The sequence below is a fragment of the Mustelus asterias genome, chromosome 8 (genome assembly GCF_964213995.1).
Source record: "Mustelus asterias chromosome 8, sMusAst1.hap1.1, whole genome shotgun sequence".
In the NCBI taxonomy this organism is placed as follows: Eukaryota; Metazoa; Chordata; class Chondrichthyes; order Carcharhiniformes; family Triakidae; genus Mustelus; species Mustelus asterias.
Genome location: NC_135808.1, coordinates 105,267,951 through 105,295,782, shown reverse-complemented (window position 1 = coordinate 105,295,782; position 27,832 = coordinate 105,267,951). Strand labels below are relative to the sequence as shown.

Genomic DNA, 27,832 nt, shown 5'->3' with positions numbered 1-27,832 from the left:
TCTCAACTAGAGTGTTGTTGTGGTGGTGCAGAGGTATTCAATATATTTGCATCCAACGCTCCATTTTTTTTCCCCCAAAAAAGCAGCACTCTTACTTTTCATTCTACATGAAAAAGCTCTGGTAGATTTGATTGCTTTGGAATATAATCATCACATATCGTCTTCTGGAAATCCAAGGATCTGTGCCTGTTGTGATAAACCTCCCCACTGGGATTGTTTGTTCTGTAAAGAGTGTGTTTTTTTTTTGTCTCGTGTTCCCTCTCCTGTTCCATTATGAAATAGCTGGCAACAGTAATACATACATTGGGGACATGGAAACTACATAGATTTTGCTTCTGCCAGTACTCTGAAACCGTTCCTTTCGCCAACAAAGCCAAGTATAACTGCGAGTGATAAGTCCAATCTATATCTTACAATGGGCAAAACTGCTTAAGTTGTCTTGATTGCCCTGTAACAAAGACTTAGAATTAATTAGCAAACGTTTTTTTCCCCCAGGCTATTTTATATACATTTTTTGCATGGCACCAGAATCTTAGGAGAGAAATATTCGTGTTAAAAGTGAACTACATTACATGTCCTGCTCGCTAACTTAGGCATAGATACTTTTTTCATTATCTTTATTACAGAGGGAAATGTAGCCCAGTGTTACATTTCAAGCACACTGCTTCATTTTTTTCCCATTTCACATTCATTCTGCTCTTATTTTGCCAATCTGACACACCATCATTAAAGCAAGATTTTATAGAAATTGGTCAAATTTAAAATGTCATCTTCAATGAAACTCTTTAAAAATTTACATTCGCGGCATGCTGCTGGGCTGACTTTATATGGAATTACAAAGGATGATTTATGAATGAACATCATGTGAATACCATGTTGAAGAATGTGCTTTATGTTAAACCATGGGTCAGGGTTAAGAATTTGGATTCTGAAGTGCCAGAATTGGTTTCTGCAAAATTTGAAATTCAAATAAATAAAGTGATTACTGCCCCACGCCTCTCCCACCATTTGCCGAGTCTGCGAAAGGATTCGGATGAGCATTGGCTCTAGATGAGTAAAATTTACAAATATTATATCAGTAGAGGTTCAATGTAACCCTACTCATGGGGTGGAATCTTGTGCAGGCGACAAGGGTCTTGGTCTCTTTACGGGAAGGACTGCCGCATCTCGTGCCACTCAGGTCCTTGGGAAACCACCAGTGGGCCTTCCCCTGGGATCAAGGATCAAGATTTCGCCCCCCTCCACCCCACCATACCAAGAGCCAATTAGAGGCCGATAGCTCTTCCGTACTCAGCAACTTCACCAGGGAGGCAGTGGATGCTGGAGATTTAACAAAGCTTCATGGACAATTAATGGTATTCATCATGGCCTCTTCCTTTCTTAATTAGTATTTTAAAGCATATTTTAATGTATGCTTTTCTCTTACATTTTTGTAATTTTAGTCCTCGTATTTTAATTCTAATAAAAGGTTGTTCCATTTTTATCTATTTTCACAATCAGGTGAGGATAGGATTTACTGGCACTAGGATGGCTAAATATCCAGCCCTTCGTGATTGGTCCTGAGGCTTAGGACCGAGAAGGGACCCAGGCACAGCTGAGTGATGGCGAGAATGGGGGTTACAGGTAGGGTTTGTGGGTGTTGGCAGCAAGGTCAACGAGTACCCGTTTCCCAATACCGGGTCCTTCAATCAGCCACCAAGTGCCCTTGAAGGAGAGACCCAACCCCGCCATAGGCACCCGCAATCAAACACATCAACAGCAATTGAAGTAGTATTTGTCATGGATATTCTAAGTCTGACCGAAGATGCTTTCACTTTTTACAATGGAGCTGGTATCATAGGTGGAATTTTCCCAAAGAAAGTGTCATAACGGCGAGAATAACGGACTGATCTGCGCCACTCTCTCAGGCATGCTCCATACTGCAATTGTTCCACACTCAGTCACTTTTTTGGAGTGGTGAGTTGCGCACTGGTAATGGGGGCGGCGGGGGAGCCTGAACATGCCGGTGAGTCTGGCCTCAGAGCAATTGGGTGGCATTTCGCAGGGTGCCCCAGTCTCTCACTGCACTGGGAGACTCCCTCTTTCTCCAAATTGACATCTGGACCCTCTTCCCTCCCAGATCCCCCCCATCATGGGTCCCTTCATGATCCACTCCTGGATAGCACCCCTCCCCCCACCCCCAAGATGATCTCCCCACCCCCATCATAATCCCCTCAGGCCCCACCCTGTTGCACTGCCCATGGCACATTGGCGGTGCCCAACTGGCACTGCCAGGGCACCTGACAGCCACTGCCAGGGCACTTGGTGGCCACTGCCAGGATGTCTGGTGGGCATTGCCAGGGCATCCAGTGGGCACTGCTGGGTGGGCACTCCGAGCCCCCTGTCATGACCATTGTGCCAGGTCTCCGCGAGTGGAGCCCAGCATGACCTCCTGCCAGGGAGAAGTGGGAACATTGTGGGAGGGGGAACGATCATGTGCCGAATTTGCTAATGAGTTTGATATCCAGTCAATCTCATGCCAATCAGCCACAAGGGGCATGATCCAGTTTGCACCAATAGAAAGGGACCGGGAAGATTGCAAACCATTTGGTGCCAGGCGTGGAACTGCACACTATTTTCCGAGATCAGCACTGGGAGAGAGATCATTGACCAATTACAGAGCCCACTGTACGCATGTTAGAAGCGCTATAATGGGCAGGTAATCTGTTTTCCACTTTATCTCCTAAAGAGTGAAAGTGAAAATTATCCCCAGTGTGACCAATTGACATTTGGATTTTGGGTTCCCCACTATACTGTTGGGTGGAAAATTGGTGGCAATCAATTCCTCGGCTGCCATCTCACCATGCACCATAGTAAAATCATGGCATAAAACATGGTTTGGCGACCCTTAAATAATTGAGGATGCTACCTGAAGAAGAGGAACGACAGCAAAACTGTCAGCGCTCACTGTTATTACAACTTTGAAACTGATAGCAATTTTTGGCATCCAGCATCCACACATGTACAGTTAAACATGGGGATTCAGAAGTTATTGTCATCAGTGATTCCCTGTTACTGCATAGGGTGCACTGTTGAAGTCCCAACTGACGGCAATCTTTACAAGTCACTGAATTGATGAGGACTTCCCCTTCCATGCTATAATAATACTTTGAAAATCCTAAAAAGCTACACTCTGCTAATTTGTCAGAGATTTTAACAGAATACTAATCCATAACTGCTGAATAACCACTTTGGCCCAGAAAATTAATTTTCTGGATGACTTTTTTTTTGGAGAGTGGGGATTCCTGCTGCGGGAGAATCGATAGGGAACGGATTTCCCCTCACCTGCAATCACAGTAGGCCCACAGCCATTTATTAATTGGCTGGAGTTGGGACTTCTGCCCCTCACTTGGGCAGAATCTTGCCTTAGAGTGCTTCCAATCGGATTGGTCAGCAGCTCCTTAGTCCCGGAAGTGCCAATGTCATCACTGGCCAAGACTGGGCACTACAAGCAGTCCCCAAACCCTATGTCCAGGATTCCGAGGCCAGGGCAGGGTGTTTCACACAGGGGGAGGGTACGGGAAGCCCAGGTTAGTAAGGTCTAGATGGAGAACCCAAGAATGAAGACCACCCACAGGGGTCAGGCCTTGAGTGGGGGCACCTGATTCTGAAAGGAGGATGACGCGCTGACCTTCCTGAAACTGACCTACTGTCAGTTTCAAAGCCAGAGTAGGGCGAATTATCAGGCTTGCCTCCTGCCCCTTGACTCCTCCTGCTAGTCTCAAATTTGGTCACTTTAGAGTCTCAATTGGGACAAGGGCAGGTGTCCCTCCCAAGGCCTTTCCTGCCCCACATAAAATTGCAGAGTGGGTGGGAGGGAACTTTAAGTGAAAAGTGAAATTCACACCACAGAGACCACGTGATCTTTGCAAGCAGCTGTCTCGCTGATCAATGGCGAGCACTGCCCCTTCACTGCTGTTGACAAAATTTGGGCCATTAGGACAGATGACCAAAAGCCAAGCTAAAGGAGGAGGTTTTAAGGCATGTTTAAGGATGAGAGAGAGGGAATGAGATGGAGAGGTTCACAGAGGGAACCCCAGAGCTTAATGCCTGGGCACTGAAAGCACAGCTGCTGAGAGTGGGGCAATAACATTGGGGATGTTGCAGGAAGTCAGAATTAGAAAAGCACAGATATCTCAGCATTGGCCTCACAGCTTAGCAAAAACCCTGCGTACGCATGTCAAGAGCACTTCACAAATAAAGGGACTGCTGTAGAAATCAAGGCAACATCTGATTGGTCGGATGTTGTGCAGCTCTATACAGTGCAGCAGGAAATCAGCCCAGTATCTGCTAAGGCAGATGTTGTTTTCACTTAAAAGTGGCTATCTTCTCTCATTTCCATTTGATGGCCTCAATTTCTCTCCGTTTTGGCAGAGAAAACAGCCACAAGCACATGACTCAGAGCTGTTCCAACTTCAGAATTGTCACAGCTCTTAATACCAGTGTTGTCACTCATGAGAAATGAATATATGTATCACTTCACTGTCCATTACCCTGTCAGCACCTACAGAGGCATGTCTGAGCTCTGCCATATTTACTCAATAATTGCCAGAGCAGGAATTACATTACATTCTTCCAAGCAATATATGGTGCTAATAATAACACAAGTGGCACTGATTTCCAACAGAAATAAGGGTCATAGTGAGCCAGGCCATATTTCTGTGGTAACATTTGTCTGTAGGATGCACACTTCCATACTCACTGACTTTACAAATACTTAGAGAGAGAGACAACTCCTTGTCTCATGACCAGTTACCTCTTTAGAAATTTAACTATGTGATGCCATTTCTACCTATGGCGTTCAACATGTGTTACCCCTTACATCTTGACTGCTTTCCTCGTCCTACAAGTCCCATTTTGTTTGAGGCTTTACCAGTTTCTGCTGCTTTCACACAACCTTAAACCGAGAGGGATTTGGGTCGTGCAAAAGAGCAGCTGGAGCCTTACTCATGAATTGCATTGTGAAGTGGCTGCAATGAGTCACATCGGGGTAGATTTTCATCCTGTTGCCCTGCATTACCAATCAGCCGCCCATCAGAGAAACTGCCCACTTTCAATTTCACCAAAATGGCAATGAAAATCAGGGTGTTTCGACACTGGTAGCCAATCACCCAGACAGCATGTTGAAAATCTACCCTACAGTAAGGCAACAGTCATGGTTTGTATGAACGTACGTAACAGTAAGAGGTTGTGACAGAATAAAGACCATGAAGCTTTACATTTATTAAAGTGCCTGATCGCAGCCCTCAGACGTATTTCAAAGTAGTTTTTGTTTATTTATTATTGTCACAAGTAGGCTAACATTAACACTGCAATGAGGTTACTGTGAAAATCCCCTAGTCGCCACACTCCAGCACCTGTTTGGGTTACACTGAGGGAGAATTTAGCATGGCCAATGCACCTAAGTTCCAAGAAAGATGTGGATGGATTTGGGAGGTGACAACATATTAAAAGATTTTGGGAGAGGCAAAGGAGGTTGGAGATGGAGCAATAGTTTAGAATGAAAGAAGGGCCAAGGATCATTTTGAGGAGAAGGGTGATGACACTAGACTTGAAGGAGGAGAAAACTGTACCTGAGGTGAGCCAATTGTTATGATTAAACTAACTGTTATTAATAGTTAATAATCTTTACATAGGCAAATACATTAGCCACTTTGAACATAGTGTAATCCCGCAAATACCAATGAAATACATAACTAGTTAATCTCTCTTTGGTGATGATGTTTGAGAAAGGAATGTTCTCTTGTTCTTTTTTGAATCACGCCACTTGATTTTAATGTTGGCCGGGATTACTGTAACAGACATACAAACTAGTTTGGTCAATTATGGATTTGACAGTGAGGTACTCTAGCAGTACTAGGCCTGGATTATGGTGGAATTTTACACTGCCTAAAGATCCATGAAGGTTGCCAGATCCAGCACTGCCACACGCTGTGAAAGCTGCTGGGCTTCCCAATTGGCACTGGCAGCAGGGATGGAAGGATGCAAGTGGCCAAATAATGTCCTGCAGGCAGGTAGGCTGCCTGATGCCTCCCTCACTACAGGTAAAATTGTGACAGCTGCTGAGAATGGCATTGTGCCCAGTGTTACCACCCCCCCCCCCCCCACCTGCCTGCCAACCCACCCATGGGGGTGCTTAAATGAATCCGTTTTGAACCCATGACCTTCTGTTTCAGTGGCAAGATTGCTATTAACGGAAAGCAAAGCAGACCTTTCGAGGAGTCAGCGAGCTCAACAGTGTGGTGAAATCCTTCCCATTTATAATTTTGGCAAAAACGTTGGAGTGGGCACAAAATGAGACATCAAGTTTTACAATTGTGCCAACATTTCATTAAAACACTTTGGCATGAGGAATTTTACAGCCAACACAATAAAGTCAAATTATACAGTGCATTCATTTCCACGGCTCAGGTTAATTTAACTCGTGTCACACTATCATAATAAATACAGGAAATGTTTGAAACACTCAGCAGATCTGACAGCATCTGTGGCAGAGAAACAGAGTGAACGCATCAGGTCTGTGACCTTTCGTCAGAATGCGTTTTTATTTCAGATTTCCAGCATCCACAGTATTTTGCTTTTGTCTGTTGCACAATCAGACCTGGTTGTAGATCTCCCAAATTTCTCGCAAGTAGCGAAGTATCAAAATAATTTTTGTCTTTCAAAAGAGACAGAAATAAACATTTAAGAACCATAGTTCTTGATAAAAAATTGACCTTATTTGATCTTTAGAATCAGCGTTCTATTATTTTAATCCCTTTTGCCAGACTCTGCTGCTGGATGCAGGCAAGTTAGGGGCTTGATTTTTAACAAGGAGCCATTAATTTCTGCTGAACATTGATTTGAATATTTTGCAGCTTAAAGATACGGCAAGAGTGCATTCCAAAATCCCTGTTGCAAGTTTGCTTAATCGTGAACTAACCAGCACCCTGGGTTTGAGTAATGGAGGTCTTTCCAATGAATGAAATAATGACAGTGACACTCCTTCACTGGTGTAAGATTCTATTCCACAGATGATTTGTCCTTACGTTTTAATGCATTGTGGAACCAGTTTTCTGACTTATAAACCACGGCAGTGAGTTATCACGCTTGATTTCACTGCACTGAATTCTCTGTCACTGTGCAGTAACATTCTCATTAACACCCACTGAGGGAAGATTTGTCAGTCGTTGGAGTTGTGAAATATTCCTAAAAGTATTAATTTATTATATGTACCATCTTCAATAACAAGGGTTGATTATCACTTGGATCCTGTTCTTCCAACATACATATTCCTCATATGAATTCCATTGCACATCTACGACATGTTGTGACAGCAGCTGCTAAGAGTCCTGCTATCAGCTAACAAAGTCGGACAAAAGACCCTTAAGACTTTCACAGAATAGATTATTTGAGCTAAAATCATAGCTACGCAGTATCTCAATAAGGGGGTCAAACGGTGGTCACAAACCTATGAGATGTGGCATTATTTGATAAACCCTCTGTCAGAATCCTCACACTCATTCACAATTTGGTACACAGCAATACGAATAGTAAAACAGTATAATTTCTCAGCTAAACCCTTTTCTTTCTGCTGATCACATGATGCTTCCACATAGAATCAGAACATGGTAACACATTTCATCCAACCTCATTATATACAGAGAAAGAACCTCTCAACCGTGCAGCATCTAGCTTAACACAGCATGCACGGCTCAGTACTCGACCTCAGTTTTATTACTTCTGTAGACATCAGGGTCCAAAATTGTGATTTCTGTGCATTTTCAACATCTCCCATGAAACGGTGGCTTAAGGGATATGCTGCTTTATGAGTGCAGGACCCTTATATCATATAACATGCAATGTATGGAAAAAAACATTGTTTGCTTTTTGTTTCTGTCCCATTTTGTGTACTTTTCTCTACAAGGAAAATTTCCCAATCTCAGTCATGCTACCAAGGAAATAAATGGAAGCCAAACATGTCCAGACAGAAAAGGTAGTGTGGCCGGAAGTGAGGGGACGGGGGACAGGGGGGGAGGTGGAAGTTGTGGGGTTAAAAACCATTGGATGACTTATTTGCAACTTTTAGTTGCAAATTTCCCTCCCAGTGGAAAAGCCTGATTATTTCTCTCTTAAGTTTACTCCACTCAGGTCACATAGAAAGCCACGGCCTGCAAGGAGTTAAAGCCACAGTCGATCGGCTAGAGGGAAAAAAAAGCTAAATCATAAACTCTGCTGACACTGTTGTCTACTCGTGACAAATGAAAAGGAATGACGCCTTTGCCTAAATAATAGTTGCTATCGAATAAAAGACAAGTCTCGTCTCCTGATACACTCATCCTTACACAAGTAGCAGAAGAATAAGGCCTCAGTATTAATTATTAAATAATGGCTCCCTTTGTACAATGATAGATAACATTCAATCTATTCAGTTATTCAGGCAATGCTGGCTAATCTTTAACACAATGGCTCCCTGAACACGCTCCCTGCCCTTTTTAACCCTTCTTGGTTTTTGTAAATTTGAATCCATGCCATATTGATTAATATAAGGGCAACTGATTTCATTTTAAGGTACACTTCTTCTTGAACTGATTACCCCTAACTTTTCAAAAGAATATCACAGTTTAAATGCTATAAATGGTCAGGTAGATTAAAGGAGCTTTTGGATTCTATTGACGTAATCCACACTGTACAATTATTGATGGCAGTTGAAAGCTATAACAGGAATCTATTACTTGAGGGCTTCAGAGGTAACCAAGAATGTATTACAACGCTCAAAACTGAAGACTAAGGGTATTGTCAGACCCTGGAGTTTAAATATGCCTAACACTGTATATAGTGAAAGATCGAAGAGAATACGGACCAGAAATCAGGCTGCAGCACTATCGTGCCATGGTTCCTTCAATTGAAGTGACTACCATCGACACCGCAAACTGCCGCGTCCTTCAATTGTAACAGACTCACCATCCAAAGGCACAGGATTGATGAACTTATTTGTGTATCTGTAATCTTAAGTCCATAGGTGCCATCTGGATTCATTATTTATACCTTTAGCTTCAAACATTGTTAAGCCAGATTTTTCTCGTCCATGCCTCCAGGTAATGCTCAGATTTGTGTTGTTGGTTGTCTCGGGATGGCTAATACAAGTAAAGGTGACAATGGAAATGAGTGAGAAAATCAGGGCCTCCATTCATTGAAGCCTACCTTCCACTACCAACTGGAACAAACAGGATACCTTGGCCAAGTTATAAAAGGAATTGTGATGATCCATTTTCACAGACTTCATTAGAAACATAAAAGGGATTTATTAATAAGAAAAACTGTACTGAGGCCAGCTCCAGCACAGTTGCCCTAGTCCCCTACATGTCTACTGCCTGGGAGAGGACTCACGCCCCCTCCCACATCCCCCTCACTCTGGGGTGATTACCCACTCTCCGTCACAATTTGTCCCCAAGCCAGGTGACCCTTTTCTGCTGTGTTTCCCTTAAAGGGACAATCACCACAAACCATTACATCTCTCCCCCTTTAACTCCTTTATACAATCTTCAGTAACTAAGTTACTCAGTCCTAAATTCTAACTGAACATTATACACATGAGTTGGATGATTATAAATCAAGTCTTTAAGGGGATTTTATGTTTGTCACAGAGCGGTGTAATTCTGTAGTCTGAGATGCTTCCACAGAATCGACATTAACAGGAACTGGCTGGGACACCTTTGGCAAGGGGGTTGTTAGGTATTCTTTTGTGAAAGGCCTTTTGGAGTAGGTCAGATACCCTTTCTGATTGTTAAAAGAAGGCACGAATGTCCATAAGAACTACATAAGGTCTTTACTATCAAACTACTTGGAACAGGCAACAGGCCTGTCAAAATAAACCCTGAGTTGGGGTAGTGAATTTCAATGTTTGCTGTTACAAAGGATTGCACTGCTGAATTATTTTTAAAAATTCGTTCATGGGCTGTGAGCTTCACTGGCTAGGCCAGCATTTATTGCCCATCTCTAATTACCCTTGAATAGGCGATGGTGAACTGTCTTCTTGAACCATTGCAGTCCATGTGGAACACCTGCAGTTCTATCACAAAGGGAGCTCCAGGATCTTGACACAGTGACAGTGATAGCGATATAGTCCCAAGTCAGGATGGTGTGTGACTTGAAGTGGATCTTGCAATTGGTGGTATTCCCATGCACCTGCTGCCCTTGTTCTTCTAGGTGTAAGGTCATGGGTGTAAAAGGTGCTGTTGAAGGAGCCTTGGTGAGTTGCTGCAAAGCATCTTACACTGTGCATCAGTGATGGAGGAAATTAATATCTATGGTGGCGGATGGGGTGACAATCAAGCAGGTTGCTTTGTTCTGCATGGTGTCAAACTTCTTGAGTGTTGTTGGATGCACTCATCCAGGCAAGTGTAGAGTTTTGCATCACACTCCTGATGTGTAGGTGGTGAACAAGGTTTGGGGAGTCAGATGGTGAGTTGCTCTCCCCAGTAATCCTAGCCTCTGTCCTGCTCTTGCAGCCACAGTATTTATATGGCTGGTCCAGTTCAGTTTCTGGTCAATGGTAACATCTAGGATGTTTATATTTGGGGAATTCAGTCTGTATTCTCAAGAGTTTCAAAGAATGTGGGGTGACCTCATTGAAACTTAGAAAATACTTAAAGGAATTGACAGGGTATATGCAGATAAGATATTTCCCTGGGTTGGGGAGTCGAGAACCAGAAGGTACAATGTCAAAATAAAGGAATGCCACTTAGGACCGATGTGAGGAGAAATTTCTTTACACAGACTGATATGAATCTTTGAAATTCCCTGCCCCTGAGGGCTGTGAAAGCTCAGGCATTGTGAGTACGTTTAAGGTAGAGATAGATTTCCAATTAGCAATAACGTAAAGGGTTATGGGGATAGAGTGTGTAAAAGATATTGAAGTGTCCGTTCAGCCCAGATCATACTGAATGGCGGAGCAGACTCACTGGATCAAACGGCCTACTTCTGTTCCTGTGTTCCTGATGCGCGTCAATAAGCACATGGAATCAAGGCTTCGGTATTGAAGGCTTTAATAAAGTAACAAGGGAACTACTAACACGAATACACCAGTTCAGACTGAAGGGGTCCTGCCGGAGCAGGGGGTCTTATACCCTGCCACCGGAGGCGGGACCCCACTGGAATGTGCCACGATAACTCTCATAACAGGTAAACACCCTAACCCAACAACATAGTACAACCCCCACAGTAATAACACCCTAGCCCAACAGTAACATGGTAACAAACCCCAGTGGTGAACCAACGATGGTTCACCACATTCACCCCTCCTTTAAGAACAAAAGGTGGCGGGGTGGACGAAAAACAGGTCATATATCAGACAATAACAGAAAAGTCACAGGATTCACAAGTCCAGGCGGTCTGGAGGACCGCACCGACGCTGCGATCTCCTCAACACCGGTTGCGAAACCGGAGCAGGTGCCGATCTCTTCAACACCGGTTGCGAAAACGGAGCAGGTGCTTGTGGTGGCGCTCTTAAAGTAACGTCTGGCTGTCCCCTCAAGGACTCCCGGGCCGGCCGGCCCTGGTGAAGCGATGGTGCAGGGGATCCTGGAACGTTTGGTGGTAGTGGTGGTGGTGATGATGATGGTGGCGCCGATCTCCGAGTCTCAGGCAAGCTGTACATGGGAGTAAAAGTGTTATGCACTGGTCCCGGTGCTGACCGCGCCACGTCTGGGGAAGTAATGAGGAGTAGTGGATTTGTGACTGGGGGAATAGGAGCGACAGGGGTTGCTACGTCCCCTGCGGGCGCCAGGTCTCTAATGGAGACAGTGTCCTCTCGCCCGTCAGGATATGCCACATAGGCATACTGAGGGTTGGCGTGGAGGAGTTGGACCGGTTCGACCAAGGGGTCGGACTTGCGAGCCCTCACATGGCGCCGCAGAAGGACGGGTCCTGGGTACGTCAACCAGGCTGGCAATGAGGTCCCCGAGGACGACTTCCGAGGGAATGAGAACATCCTCTCGTGGGGAGTAGCATTGGTTGCCGTACACAGGAGGGAGCGGATAGCATGGAGCGCATTTGGAAGGACCTCCTGCCAACGGGAGACTGAAAGGCCCCTGGATTTCAGTGCCAGTAGGACAGCCTTCCAGACTGTAGCATTCTCCCTTTCCACCTGTCCGTTACCCCTAGGGTTGTAGCTCGTGGTTCTACTAGAGGCAATCCCGAATGAGAGCAGGAATTGCCTCAAGTCGTTGCTCATGAACGACGAGCCCCTGTCGCTATGAATGTAGCAGGGGTACCCGAACAGGGTAAAAAGTTCACTGAAAACCTTGATGACGGTGGCAGTTGACGTGTCCGCACAGGGGAAAACAAACGGAAACCGGGAATACTCGTCTATTATATTGAGAAAATAGACATTCCGGTCCGTTGAGGGAAGGGGGCCCTTAAAATCCACACTCAGCCTCTCAAAAGGGCGAGTGGCCTTGACCAATTGTGCCCGGTCTGGTCGATAAAAGTGTGGTTTGCATTCTGCGCAAATCCGACAGCTTCTAGTTACTGACCTGACATCCTCCACCGAGTAGGGCAGGTTGCGGGCTTTGATGAAGTGGTAGAGTCTGGTGACTCCAGGATGACACAGATCATTGTGGAGAGCCTTCAAGCGGTCCTCCTGCATGATGGCGCATGTTCCGCGCGAGAGGGCATCCGAGGGCTCATTGAGCTTCCCTGGACGATACATAATATCGTAATTATAGGTGGAGAGCTCAATTCTCCACCGCAAGATCTTATCGTTCTTGATCTTGCCCCTCTGCGTGTTACTGAACATAAACGCCACGGATCGTTGATCCGTGATCAGGGTGAACCGCTTACCTGCCAGGTAATGGCGCCAGTGTCTGACTGCCTCCACAATGGCCTGAGCCTCCTTTTCCACCGCTGAGTGCCGAATTTCTGGGCCTTGAAGGGTGCGGGAAAAGAACGCGACGGGCCTGCCTGCCTGGTTTAGTGTGGCGGCTAGGACGAAGTCAGATGCATCACTCTCCACCTGGAAAGGGATGGATTCATCCACCGCGTGCATCGTGGCTTTCGAGATGTCGCTCTTCAAAACCTTGAAGGCCAATTGGGCCTCCGGCGTAAGTGGGAAGGTCGTGGACTTAATGAGCGGACGAGCTTTGTCCGCGTAGTTGGGGACCCACTGTGCATAATATGAAAAGAACCCGAGGCATCTCCTCAGTGCCTTCGTGCTAGCGGGCAAGGGAAGTTCAGTGAGTGGGCGCATACGGTCTGGATCAGGGCCAATGACCCCGTTTTCCACCACGTATCCGAGGATGGCTAACCTACGCGTACGGAATACGCACTTCTCCCTGTTATAGGTCAGATTCAGGCGAGATGCAGTGCGCAGAAAGTGTTGGAGATTCGTGTCGTGGTCCTGCTGGTCATGGCCGCAGATGGTGACGTTATCCAGGTACGGGAAGGTAGCCCGCAACCCGTTCTGGTCCACCATTCGGTCCATAGCACGCTGGAAGACCGAGACCCCATTGGTGACACCAAATGGAACCCTGAGGAATTGGTATAGACGACCATCCGCCTCAAAAGCCGTATATTGTCGGTCCTCTGGGCGGATGGGGAGTTGATGGTAGGCGGACTTAAGGTCTATGGTAGAAAACACTCGGTACTGCGCAATCTGATTGACCATATCAGAAATGCGCGGGAGAGGATACGCATCCAGCTGCGTGTATCTATTAATGGTCTGACTATAGTCGATGACCATCCGAGGTTTGTTCCCGCTTTTGACTACCACGACCTGCGCTCTCCACGGACTAGCACTGGCCTGTATGATCCCTTCCTTGAGGAGCCGCTGAACCTCAGATCTAATAAAGATCCGGTCCTCAGCGCTGTAACGCCTACTTTTAGTAGCGATGGGCTTGCAGCCAGGTACCAGATTTTTAAAAAGGGATGGTGTCGTGATCTTCAGGGTGGATAAATTGCATGCGGGGCGCTTTGGGCAATTTGGAGGCTGCGGCTGATTCCCTACTGCCAGTGAAGGGAGTGGCCCACCGTACTGTAGGATCACACTCTTCATGTGGACCATAAAGTTTAGTCCGAGGAGAATTGGCGCGCAAAGGTGAGGTAGCACAAGGAGCCTGTATTGCTCGTAAACTGTGCCCTGTACCTCAAGAGTTACCATACATCGTCCTTGGATCGGTACAGACCGGGACTGTGATGCCATGGAAATTGTCTGTTTGGCAGGGAGAACCCGGAGTCCACACCTTTTAGCAGTTTCAGGGTGTATGAAACTTTCGGTGCTCCCACTGTCAAACAGACAATTCACAGTTCTGCCACTAACCTTTACCTCCATCATAGAATGTTCCAGTCTGTAATGCCTGGTCTGATCCAGAGAGATCGACGCCACCGTTGGCCCCTGGGCGTCACTGCATGCTGCCGATGTGGATGCTGAGGACCCCTGCTGGTCGCTGCTGCATGCTGCCGATGTGGATGCTGAGGACCCCTGCTGGTCGCTCCTAGTCGTCGTGGACCATGATGGCCGCCCCCATGGATCGCATGTGGGCGAGGGCGCCAAGCGCAGCGACTCCTGGTGGTCTTCCTCCTCCTCTGTCTGCCACGATGGCGCCGTCCTGAGATCGCACGTGGTCGGACCTCGTGGGTACTGCGACGCCGAAAGAGATCGTCTCCGTTCTGGAGGGTTACAAGCTGCACTGCCGTTTTTAGGTTTGGACCTGCAGACTTTGCCGTAGTGGCCTTTTTTACCGCACTGGCTGCAGATTGCCGTTCTTGCCGGACACTGTTGCCGTGGATGCTTGGCCCCTCCACAAAAATAGCATCGCTGGCCACCTGGAGCTGCCGCCGTCGTCGAATCGGTCTGGGAGCGCGGGTTCGCGGGGCGAGGAGGGAGCAGAGCTTGCTCCAACCACGTTGACTGCACGTGGTCCTCGGGGTTCAGCGCCAAGCTCTTCGACGCCGCCTCCAACCTCACGGCCATCCCCATTGCCTGGGTCAAGTTGAGTTTCCCCTTTTCTAGCAATTTAAGCCTGATGTACGAGGACCCTACCCCTGCTACGAACGCGTCTCGGGCGAGGTCGTACATATACTGCTCGGCGGAGACGTCCTTACAGTCGCAACCCCTGGCAAGCTGCAGGAGCTCATTGGCATAATCCTCTATGGTTTCGCCCGACTGCCGACGTCGTGTAGCGAGGAGGTAACGAGCATGTATCTCGTTGGGTGGCATAATGTACCTATTCTTTAGGAGCTCGACAGCACCCTAGTAAGTGGGAGCTGCACGAATGGCTAGGTAAATCGTGTCGCTTACCCTCGCGTGGAGGACCTGGAGTCTATCACTGTCCGTAGTGATAGCTACCGAGGCTGCCAGGTAGTCCTCAAAGCACTTCCACCAATGGTCGAATGTGTTAGCTGCACCGACCGCACGTGGGTCCAGTGTCAGACGATCCGGTTTTAGGATCTGTTCCATACTCTCTGTTTTTTTTTTCTTCTTGTTGCACAGTTGTGAGTTTTCTGTTTACTTTATTAAATTGATGCGCGTCAATAAGCACATGGAATCAAGGCTTCGGTATTGAAGGCTTTAATAAAGTAACAAGGGAACTACTAACACGAATACACCAGTTCAGACTGAAGGGGTCCTGCCGGAGCAGGGGGTCTTATACCCTGCCACCGGAGGCGGGACCCCACTGGAATGTGCCACGATAACTCTCATAACAGGTAAACACCCTAACCCAACAACATAGTACAACCCCCACAGTAATAACACCCTAGCCCAACAGTAACATGGTAACAAACCCCAGTGGTGAACCAACGATGGTTCACCACAGTTCCTAACTCTGAATATTGTTCAGACATTGTTGCACATGAGTGTGGACTGCTTCAGTAACCGAGACATCACGAATGGTGAACATTGTGTAATCATGCAATATCTCCAAAAGTTCAACACTTTTGTCCATGTTTGGACTAAGCCTGTAATCAGGTCAGGAGCAGAGTGGATTTGACGGAACCCAAACTGAGTGTCATTGAACAGATTATTGCTAACCAAGTGCTGCTTGAGAGTGTTTGAGAACACTGTCGAGGGCACCTTGCATTAGTTTGCTGATGACCGAAAGTAGACTGATGGGGCGGTAATTGGCCAGGTTGGATTTGTCCTGCTTTTATTGGACTGGACATACCTGGGTAATTTTCCACACTGCTGGGTCGATGCCAGTTTTGTAACAGCTTGGCTAAGAACGCAGCTAGTTCTGGAGCACAAGTCTTCAGTATTATCACCGGAATGTTGTCAGGGTCCATAGTCTTTTCAGTTCCAATGCCTCCAGCCAATTCTTAACATCACATGGGGTGAACCGACTTGGCTAAAGACTGATATCTGCAACGCTGGGGACCTCAGGTGGAGGCCGAGATGGATCATCCACTTAGTTGTATCAAACCAATATGAAACCTAAGTAGTTTGCTGGACCATTTCAGAGGGTCAACCAGTGGTTCTGGAGTCACACGTAGGCCAGGCCAGGTAAGGATGACAAATTTCTTTCCTAAAAGACCTTAGTGAACCAGATGGATTTTTATGACCACTGACAATGGTTTCATGGTCACCATTACTGAGACTGTCTTTTAATTCCAAATTCATTAATTGAATTTAAATTCCACCAGCTTCCATGGTGGAATTTGAACCTGTGCTTCCAGAACATTAGTCTGGGTCTCTGGAAGACTAGTCCAGTGACATCACCACTCCACCACCACCTCCCCAGTTTGTTGGTTAAGGCTGTGGTTAGTTGAAAGAACGTAAATGTAGTGAAAGGGTTTTTACGAATGAGTGTTTTTTTCCCCAGTATAATGGAGTCTGCAATAGGCACATAGAACTGTAATTTATTGAACTTTGTGTTATCACACCTCTACAGGTGTCCTGAGGTTTGCCCATGGTAGTTACTATGTGGTTTGGCATGGGGGTGTGTAAGAAAAAAGCATGGTTGGTAAGGTGCCGTGGGTTGGAACTAAGTTTGCATAGAAGCTATGAAGGACCCTGGAGGGTGGGTGGAAGGGCATAGTTTGGCATGGACAGTATGAGGGGTTATGGGGTGGGTGTGGGCATGAGGTGGCATGGATTAGTATGGATGGAACATGGGGAGCATGTGGGAGTGGGATGGGGTGGTGAACATGGTGAGGGCTGTTTCTTGTTTTAACCTTCATTTTTAAACTTTGGACACAATGCCAGAGCTCCGAGGTAGGCCTTCCCCCCCCCAAGCCTGCCTCCACACCCAGCATCCTCGTCAGTTCTCCCAGATTGCCCTCACTGACTTCTAATCATAGAATCCCTACAGTGTAGAAGGAGGCCATTCGGCCCATCGAGCCTGCACCAACAACTATCCCACCTAGGCCCCATAACCTCTGCTAATCCCCCTGACACTAAGGGGCAATTTAGCATGGCCAATCAACCTAATCCGCACATCCTTGGAGTGCCCGCTTTGCCAGACCAAAAATCTAACATCCAAGAGCCATTTTTAAATATAGGGTTCGTGGTGCCAGGAATTCTTTCATCTTTGCATGACAAACCCTAGAGTAAAAATCTGGGTCTTAAGGTTTGCCCTGAACACTGGCACACTCCAGTTTGCTGCTCTGCTGGCATTTGCAGGAACCCGGAAAGTAACTAGAAAGTCTCAGTTTGTGTTGGATATGGTTTGGTATGTCTGAAGAAGTCTCTGCAGTCATATGTAGGTTAACTGTAAACCTTTATTAACTCTTGGAACTAGTTATAAATATACAGTAAAGATACATGGAGAAAGCTCCTAGATTGTTCGCTGGTACACACTCAGCTGACTCTGGGTACAAGTCATGTGCTCTCTTATATCACTGTGGGGTGGTACTGTATTCAGTCCCACATTAATCCTATATGTGCCAGACCCTTATGCTACAATTGACCTCCTTTAATTATCCTAAAGTATCCCTTAACGAGCCATGTTGTGTACCCACAGAGTGTGGGTAGATAGCCCTATGCCATGCAACACATTCACATACACAAATCCTGCCTCTGCAAAAATGGCCCGGGCACAGTTTGGAGTCAGGGAAATAGCATGCCAACCAGTTGAGTTCTTACTAGGTCCTACCTGCCTCCAATTCCAGTTACACCTATTACCTCCTGTGGCACATGTGCAGGGTTATCTATATCACAGGGTTATCTTCAATGGCACTTCTGCTGTTGGAGGAAATCTGATGACGCAAGGTGAATGTCAGAAAGGTCACCCTCTTCTCATCATCCTCTCTACTCTTGAGTACTTGTCTCCATGCCACTAAGTATCCCAGTCAAAATCCCAAAGAGTGACTGTTTTCCCCGAGGCGTGTGTTCAGGACCTGGAAACAGTCCCAGCTCCTGACTGAAAGTGGAAGTTCAGGGGCGGTGTGTTGGGGTTGGTTGATAGTGTTGGTAATTGTGGGGATGGTTGGCGATTGAGAGGGTGTCAGTGATTGCAAGGACAGGGGGAAATTAATGATTGTGGGGAGGGATTCCAATCCTGGGGGCTGCAGGTAGGACATACTCCTGCTCCTCCTGACACACTGGTAGTTTTGCAAAGGTATTTACCCCTTACATGCAGCAGTCTGCACCTCCATTTAGCTGCTGGGTTTCCCAACATCTGAGAAAGCTGACTGGCCAGTGTTAAAAGCTCAGAGAATGATAAAATCTGAGGCACGCAGTCTCATTCAAATATCTAAATGAGAAAAACTCTTGGGAGCAGGATGGCCACTTGCTCTCTGTACCTACCTACCCCCAACCCCTTTAAAGCCAGAAGTTAGTGGGTTGGAGGCAGATTAAACTCAGAGTTGAGATTTTTTTTTACATTTTAACTTCCCGCCCAACCCAACCCAAACCCATCTTTTGGGGGTCAAAATTTACCCCGCTATCTGAGTATGTTAGGCTATGAAGCTCCACAGCTTCAACTGAAGAGTGAACTTTGATATAGCCACAATGGACTGAATGGCCTCCTCTGTGCTGCAATTACTACGATTGTATGGAACACTTCCATTCAGTGGTTTGGGAAATAGAAAATAAAACGGGCTAAAGTATGAAAGAGAATATAACTTCTGTAATCTGTTACCTGATCAAAATTTGGACAAGCGCCAACTATGAACATAGGCCTAGAAAACCCATTGGGGTTTAATCCTGGCAGTAATGCAGTTTGCAGCCATCTGTCATATTCCTGCCAAACCTACAGCAGGCGTCCGCCAATTTGGCTACGCATATTTGGGATCATTATATTCATGAGACTTTTCACTTCACTGTGTAATGCATAGTAACATATTGGATAAGTACAGTAATAAAAAGTAATGAACATGTACTGTAACATAATGTACTGTGCACGAGCTTAAATATAATGTAATGTACATGTTCTGTAATATAACGTAACCTAATGTACTGTGGAATTGTAATATCAATCAACATCAAAGGCTCCGATGTCAAGTTAGATGCTGAGTAAAGTTCTGCCTGTTCTGCACCAACAATATGCTCTCTCAGCACTTTGACCATTGCACTGATGTGAATATTTCTATTTCCCTAAGTAGCCATCCTTTTGGCCTTTCTGAATGAAAATGATGATTAAGTGCAAATTAGTGCTGAGTTATGAACCGATGTTGTGCTACAGGTTAGGACTTTCCAACCCCTTTTCATTTGCAGCTGGCAAAGAAAGGAGACTTTCATCCCATCAGTCTGGTCTACATTCATTCTGCCCAAAGCGTCAAAAAATCCACTGTGCTTGATATCAGATGGCCATTAAAGACTTCTTCACGGCAGATTCAGGCATACTTGCACAATGCAGCAGAAGTTTCAAATGGGTATTCTGTATCAGTGTATTCTCCAATAGGTAAATGTTCAGTTACCAATAATTCTTGGCTCGAAGGTTGTAAGGGTCAAAGATGTGGATGTGGATATAGCCCTGAATAGAAAAAGGGGTTACAAAACAGAATGAACTGCAAACTCTAATGGCACCCAACTGAGGGTGCTTAAATAAATGGAGCGAGGTGGTCAACAAGCACCTTACTCAGCTATTTAACAGGTTGCTAGAGGATGGAATTTTTGCCATGGACTGGAGAAAACCTTTGTGGTGTCAATATTCAGTTTAGAGCTAGAAATTTATAAAGTCCAGAAGCTTTTTTAAAAAACCATTTGTTCATGGGTGTTCCTGACAAGGCCAGCATTTACTGTCCATCCCTAAATTGCCCTTGACAGGAGATGATGAGCCACCTTCTTGAATCACTGCTGTCAGGGAAGGTGTTCCAGCATTCTGATCCAGTAATAGTGAAGGAACAGCAATATATTTCTAACTTATTGAGTTGGAGGAGAACTTGCAGATGGTGGTGCTCCCATATTCATGCTATCCTTGTTCTTCTAGGCAGTAGATGTTGAAGGCTGTTGAAAGAACTTTGGTGGGTTGCTGCAGTGCATCCTGTAGATGATACACACTGCTGTTACAGAGTGCTGGTAATGAAAGGAGTGGACATTTATTATAGTGGATGGGATGCCAGTCAGGGCGCTTAGACTTGGATGGCACCCAACGTCTTGAGTGTTGATGGAGCTGCACTCATTAAATGGCGAATATTCCATCACACTGTTGACTCGTGCTTCGTTGATAGTGAAAAATCTTTGGACAGTCAGGAGGTGAGTCACTTGCTGCAGAATACCCAATCTCTGACCTGCTCCTGTAGCCACAGTTTTTATGTGGTTGGTCTAGTTAAGTTTCTGGTCAATGATAACCACTAGAATGTTAATAGCGGGGCATTTGGCAACAGTAGTAACATTGGATGTCAAGGAGAGGTGGTTAGACTTTAGCTGTAGATGGTCATCATTGCCTGATGCTAGTGTGGTGTTAATGTTACTTGCCACCTCTCAACATAAGTCTAAACATTTGTCTAGGTCTTGATGCATGCATACATGGACTGTTTCATGATCTAAAAAGTTGTGGATGGAAGTGAACACTGCATTCATCAAAGAACATCCCCATTCCTGACCTTATGATGGAGGAAAGATCATTCATGAAATAGCTAAAGATGGTTGGGCTAGGACACTAACCTGAGGAACTCCTGCAGTGATGTCCTTGGGTGAGGATGGCTGGCCTCCAATAACTACAACCATCTTCCTTTGTGTTAGGTATGACTCCAACCAGTGGTGTGTTTTCCCCTTGACTTCCACTGACTTTAATTTTGTGAGGGCTCATTGATGCCACGTTCAAACCAATGCTGCCTTGATGTCAAGGACAGTCATTCTTACGCATCTTTGAAATTCAACATTTCTGTTCATGTTCAGGCCGAGGCTGTTTAAAGTTACTTGGAGTCGATTGGTCATTGCAGGACTAAACTGAACATTGTTGAGCAGTATATATTACTTGATAGCACTGTCGATGGCACCTTACATAATTTCTCTGATGGTTGAGAGTAGACTGAAGGGCTGCCAATTGGACAGATTTGATTTGTCTTGTCTTTTTAATGCCAGGGAAATTACCTACTTTGTCAGGTTGATGTCAGTGTTGTAGCTGTATTGGAATGGTTTGGCTGGAGTTCTGGAGCAAAAGTCTTCAGCACTGCAGCCAAGATGTTGTTATCCTGGATGCTAGTGTATCCATTGCACTCAGCTGTTTCTTGATATGATGTGGAATGAATTGAATGAGCTGAAGGCTGGCTTCTGTGATGGGGGCCTCCCAGAACAGGCCGAGATAGACCTTCCACTTGGCACTTCTGGCTGGAAGTTGTTGCAAATGATTCAGCCTTGTCTTTTGCACTCATGCTGAGTCCGCCATCATTGAGGATTGGGATGTTCATGGACACTCCTTTTCCTATTGGTTGCTTAATTATCCACCACCATTCATGACTGGTTATGGGACGATTGCAGAGCTTTGATATGATCCATTGGTTGCTTGATTTTGGCTATTGGCAAGTTTCTACAAGGGATCATTAGAATTGCTCCACGTGCACGGGATAGAGTTGGGGTAATTGAACACTCAACAAGGCCTCTCAAACCAAAAAGAGGTCATGTCTTACCAACTTGGTTGAATATTTTGAGGCAGTTATTTGGAAGTTGGATGTAGGTAGTCCAGGCTTGATGTTATTTACCTCGATTTTCCATAGACCTATGCAACGTGCCACAAGATAGATTACTGAGAAAACAGAGTTCAGCAGATGATGGGTTAGATAAGGAATTAGTTGAATTCTTATAGGCAGAAGGTCATTATTAATGAACGCAGTTATGTGTGCACACTGATTACTAGTGGGATCCTGCACGAATTGATGTTAGGATGTTCTTCATACTCTTTATTATTAATATAGATGAAGGCATTGAGAGACCCTTGCTGAACATATGTTGGCTGCCATATTTGCGAAAAAGACTGTGAAGAGCTCTAGGATGTCCAGAGAATGGGAAAGGCGCTGTATAACTTGTAAATTCTATTTTCTTTCATTTTTTTATTGTGGCATGTTTGTAATAATTTTTGTGTGGCATGTTTATATATGGGAAGTTGGGATTAACTTGTGAGACCACAGTTGTAGGATACAACAGCTGAAACAATCTCAGGTTAGAACTTCTAAAAAGAATCCCAAAATAGCAGCTTTAGTTGGGGAATCTACTAGTTTCATTAAAATAATGTTAATCAGAATTAAGCAGATATTTTCTCACAGGAATTGTTCCTAAGATTAAACTACTGTTTTGTAAAAACATCCATTAAAATAACAGTCTTAACTAGCTTTTTTAAAACAAAAGACGTTTATAATCGTTGCTATTTTTTAAAAAAGCCTTCCCACTTTGGATCGACACTGAAGTTACAATATAGGTCTGGGTCAAGGCCTGAGAGAGGTGCTGTGCAACATTCTGGAGGAGATAATCTCAAACTGTTTCAGTTTGGTACCAAAGGGAGTGTAAATACAGCAAGATGTCAAACCAGGTTTAAAAATGCCCAGGGGTTTCCCTTGGACCTTCTGAGCACTCTTTAAACCAACTCGACATTAATTTAAATGCTTAGTCAATTCAAGCACGGTCTCCAAACATTTAAACTTTAACCGCTGAGTGGTGGACTTTGTGCAAGCATATACACAAAACTCCCTCCAGAGCATAACAACTGGAGTTTGGGCCAAACAGGGTGCTGGTGGTCAGAACCCATTTTTCAGCTCCTGGTTTGAGTTAGGAAGCCATGGGATAACTGCTGCATTAATTCCTATGTAACACAATAAAAGATATTGGTATGTTCTGATTCAATACAGCTGTCTTTTTAATAGATATGTAATAAATAAAATTTATATCTTGTACCAGATTGCCCTGGCAATAGAGGCATGTTTGGTTGGACAGTTTCATTGCCTACGTGAATTTAAGCCAGCCAGTTGGATGTCTAGGTTTTCACAATTTATGTCCCTAGCAAACACAATTTGTTGATCAATTTAAAAACTATTTTCTCAGACTGTCAATGGAATGTAAACACAAGTAACCTCTGAAAACAAATCTGCACAACTCTGCTATTGGCGCCTGTTCAGAATTGGCAGCCAGTTCTCCAGCTAAGCAGCAAATATATCACTTTATGTCATTCTGTTCTCTACACCAAATCAAGTAGTTAAAACGCTAAAACTGGCCATTAACAAATTTGTCAGTAGGCAGCTATTTCGTGCAAATAAGTGGATTGTGTTCTATACGTTATAGCATGCAAAATAAAAATGGTGGAACATTTCCATTCTATCCTGTAAATTAGAAGTTTTATTCGACCCAAACAGGTCAGTAAGAAAGTACAAAAAAAACCGACTGAACCAAAAAAATGTAGGCAATAAATGGCGCTGAAAGGAGCACATCGAAGCCAAGTCTTTAACTCATCTGTAATAGATGTTCATTTCAATCCCAACATAGCCTGAGTGACCGGGTGCATGTGCACTCCATCACCAGTGACAACACAGATAATCTGTGTGTAAATCTTATCGGCTTGTCTGCTTCCATGATAGTTCACTATAATTTTTTTATTCCCTGTGTGTATGTGTAGTTTCTTCAATGTTGTGCCCCTGACACCAGTAAAAAGTTAAAAGATGTCATACCAAGTGTTGCTCTGAGTGAGTTTTTCCAGTTCCTGTTCCATATGATCTTGCAGTTCACTTGGACGGAGCAGTACCTGACAGATGGGGCATATTGGGGCTTGAGTATCATACAGAGTGGCTTTCTTCTTACCTGGTTAGAATAATAACACAAAAATTATTACAAACATGCCACAATAAAAAAATCACGAGATGAGAATGTACTAGCTCTCCATCCTCCCCCTTTTTAAAACAAAACTAAGCTATGTCTACCATACAAATTTACTTATCAAGCTTCTTCTTGCATGTGAACCGAATGGACCATTATTCTAATATTTTAAAAAGTATCAGCCTGGGTTTCCTTTGGATGCTCCAGTTTTCTCCCACAGTCCAAAACTGTGCAGGTTCGATGGATTGGTCATGCTAAATTGCCAGTTACAGTCGACTGCACCTCAAGTACCACCCTTGCCTCCCCATTGTTCCTAACTGCAATGGTTACACAAAAGAGGAACTGAAAGCACTTAGCTGCTTTTGAAGTTGCCTACACCTGTGACTACAAGCAGCTGCTGGTAACTTCAAAGTAGCTAAGTGCTCCCAGATCCTCCTTTATATCAACATTGTGGTTCGGAATAATGGGGGAGAAGGGTCTGAAGGGGGGCTGTGGGGAGCTGGGGGGGGGGCGTGGTGGGGGGGGGGGGGGGCGGGTGGAGGTGTGGTCAGGCCACCCTCATGTCTGAGTGGTTTGGGGGGTTGACTTCTTATTTTAGTGGCGGGAGGAGGGTGCCCCTCTTTTGCTGAGGGGTTAGGGGTGCCCCCCCGGTCAGCAGGCAGGGGGGGTGGGTCATCATTTCTGTTGTGGGAACAGGGGAAGGCGGGGGCGGGCTCTTTACAAACATGTCCTTTAAAAAAGGCACCCTCAGATCTCTGAGCAGCCGGTTTGGCTGGGGTGTTTCACACTCTGCATAAATTTAAATGGTTAAGGTGGGTGAATCCCACCACACAGCCACTGCTAATACCAATGGGAAACACTCCGGTTTTTCCACCAGTGTGGGCACTTAGAGGCAATTTGGGCGAATCACGCGTAACATTTCAACGAACAGACACGCTGAAGTATGTTCAGGGTCACCTGAGTAATAACATGCAATAATCCCTAAATATATCGGAAGCTCCTGGAATCAGCCAAGCACTTGGATTGAGGGAAGGGGCAATCAATTTGCAAAATAAATTGGCACGGTGTCCTTTCACCTAATGACAAGGCCACATTTCCATTCCAATTGACACTACCCGCCTCACCCACCCGAGGTTCGTAAGATCCTGCCTCAGGCCAACAGAGAAGCTGTTCGGTGAGCCGCGCCCGCCCCGATTCCGGGGTACGTGTGCCGGTAAAATTTCGGCCTATTTCAATACAACTCATCTTACTTCAGTGGAACAACTGAATTTGAAAGATGCATGGGGATCTTAACTGGAGCCTCTGCGATGCAATCTGGATATCCTACCTTGCTAACTGTGACAGGCACGTAGAGTTGACAAGGCTACTGTTTATTTAGGTGGTGGAGCAGGCAAAGGAAGTGAGAATCAGAGAAAGAGGGAAAAGCACAGCACCAGTAGCAATAGGAGTGCTTCCGATCAGCACAGGATTGCATGACATGGGGAAATCCAGAAGCTTAGTTGTTCTGAAGGAGGATACTTAATAGATGAGCTGACATCATGGGGAAAGAAAATAAAGTGTCAGACTACAAAGAGGTTTGAATCTAAGTTGACTGTCTCATTTTAATAAACGTATCGGTGCTGCCCAGCCAGTGAACTCTCAAAGGTTCGATGCTGATAGCTCCCAAACTTTGATAATTGAACTTTCCATTCAGGTCTCGTTGTCTAACGAGTCACCAGCTATCCAGCATTAGACATAAGCCATCTCAATTATAGATAGAGCTCACAATTAAAGGGGCAGAGGAACAGGAATTCCGCAGCCCTCAATCCATTCATATTTTATTGAGAGAGGGGAGGGAAAAGTGTGAACATGATTCTACCACTTTCTTTTCCCATCCCTGATAAGATATACTGAGGAGTTTGCAGACAATAGCAATGAATTTGCTCTTATCAAAATAACTGGCAATATTTACAGTCAGAAACGACTTCCTCTCATTTAAAAAAAAGATGACTGGAGAGAGCTGAAGGCAGGCCTGAGCCAGAAATTACTTTTGCTTCTATTTTTGTCACCAGACCTTCCACAAACAATACAAATTACTGCGACTGTTTCCCAAAAAAAACACGCACGTTTCCAACAGGGAAATCCTGTTACAGCCATGCACCAGCACAAACAGATGTCACGTAAACAGCTGTCTCCACCCTTGGCCTCATCCCCTGCCTCTAGTTGTACTGTATTAAAGACTCATTTATTAATAGGTCAGCAATTAACAAGCTAAGCATCCTGACACCTACTGAACACATGGCAAGCGTTTATATTCACAGCAGCTTGGCTGAACATTGGTGTTTCTTGACAAAAGATTTCTCCTAATTACTAGGATACGCAAATAAAGTGAAACAAAAATCTGTGACCTTCCAGAGATAAATTTTGAGCTAAAATCTTTTTGCTCTGATCAGTCAGATAGTGTTTCACCATACAATCTTTGGTCGGTCGAGTGATTAATAGGAACTTAATCAGAAATGTACGAGAGGAAGGCAGCTGGGGCAGTGTTCAATATGATAAGCAGGAGTACAAATTCATTTCTGAGATTTTCCACCTTGTGAGTTCCTGATCCTGGGCCATTGTGTCTGAGTCAAGGCATCGAACAGAAACCAGATGCTTCCCATAAGGAAAGAGGGAAGGAGAAACAATCAGCCACTGAGACAACGAAAAGTACTACAGCAAGAATAGCTTTGTCAGGTCTAGGAAGAGGTTGCTTGCTTGTCATCTTAGTCAATGGGGAGCGGGAAGAGGGGGTGTGTGGTGGGAAATGAGGATGGTGGTAGGACAAGTCGCAAAGGTGACAGGAAAACCTAGTTCCTTAAAGACGAGTTAAAACATTTTTAACAAACTAGAACAAAGTTGAATTAACATTTTCATCAGTTCGGATCAGTGTTCAGCTTAATTTAAACTTTATTCAAATTAAACCTGAATTCAATTCAGCTCGAGATTGTTTTTTCAGGTTCCATTACTGTAGCGATGCCTTTGAAAGCTTCACTGGGACTTGAATTTATCTAAACTTTATTCCAATCTATTTCTATCATTTCAGTAGTTGATCCAACTCGATGGCTGGCCCTTCCCACCAGCAAGATCCATTGGACCTGCCGAAGGCAAATCCCTGTTGTGGGTTCCCTGATGGCGGTATGGACAAGTCATGCAAAATGCCGTAGACATTGGCAGGACTGGAACATCCCGCTGGTGGCCAATAGTGAGTCACCTCCAGTGCCAGAAATCACGCCTCGGGGCAAGGGGTGGGTGGGTGGTGGGGGGCATCCCTCCCATCTGAAAACACTCCAACTTCTGCTCCCGCCACCGAACTTAGACTTCAGAACAGAAGATTCCGTTCCAAATCTCAAAAGAGACCAACAATTTATACTGCATGAGAAGAGAGTGCTGATTGGTTGGCAAGTGGACTCTAATTGGCAGAGATGTTGCCATGGAGAATGCCCCAGGGAACAGTTAACTGCCAAGCTTCTGCTTAAATTCAAACCATGCAGGTCAGCTCTGATTGATCAAAGCCTTGCCGGGGAATGAACCAGGGAATGGCTGTTTCCCAAGCTTTCATTTAGTTGAAAAAGGCACAATGTGTGCACATGCTTCTTCTGCCTGCAAAGGACAAGG

General features: G+C 45.2%; 1 protein-coding gene across 5 annotated transcripts in view; it reads right to left on the bottom strand.

Annotated features, from left to right (window-relative positions):
* rnf220a (ring finger protein 220a) overlaps window positions 1-27,832 on the bottom strand; it is a 463,658-nt gene that overhangs the window by 178,645 nt on the left and 257,181 nt on the right. For all 5 annotated transcript variants that reach the window (XM_078218667.1, XM_078218665.1, XM_078218666.1 and 2 more), the window contains exon 3: window positions 24,052-24,181. In XM_078218667.1, the coding sequence (XP_078074793.1) occupies window positions 24,052-24,181 (130 nt within the window). The remainder of the gene's footprint in view (window positions 1-24,051; window positions 24,182-27,832) is intronic.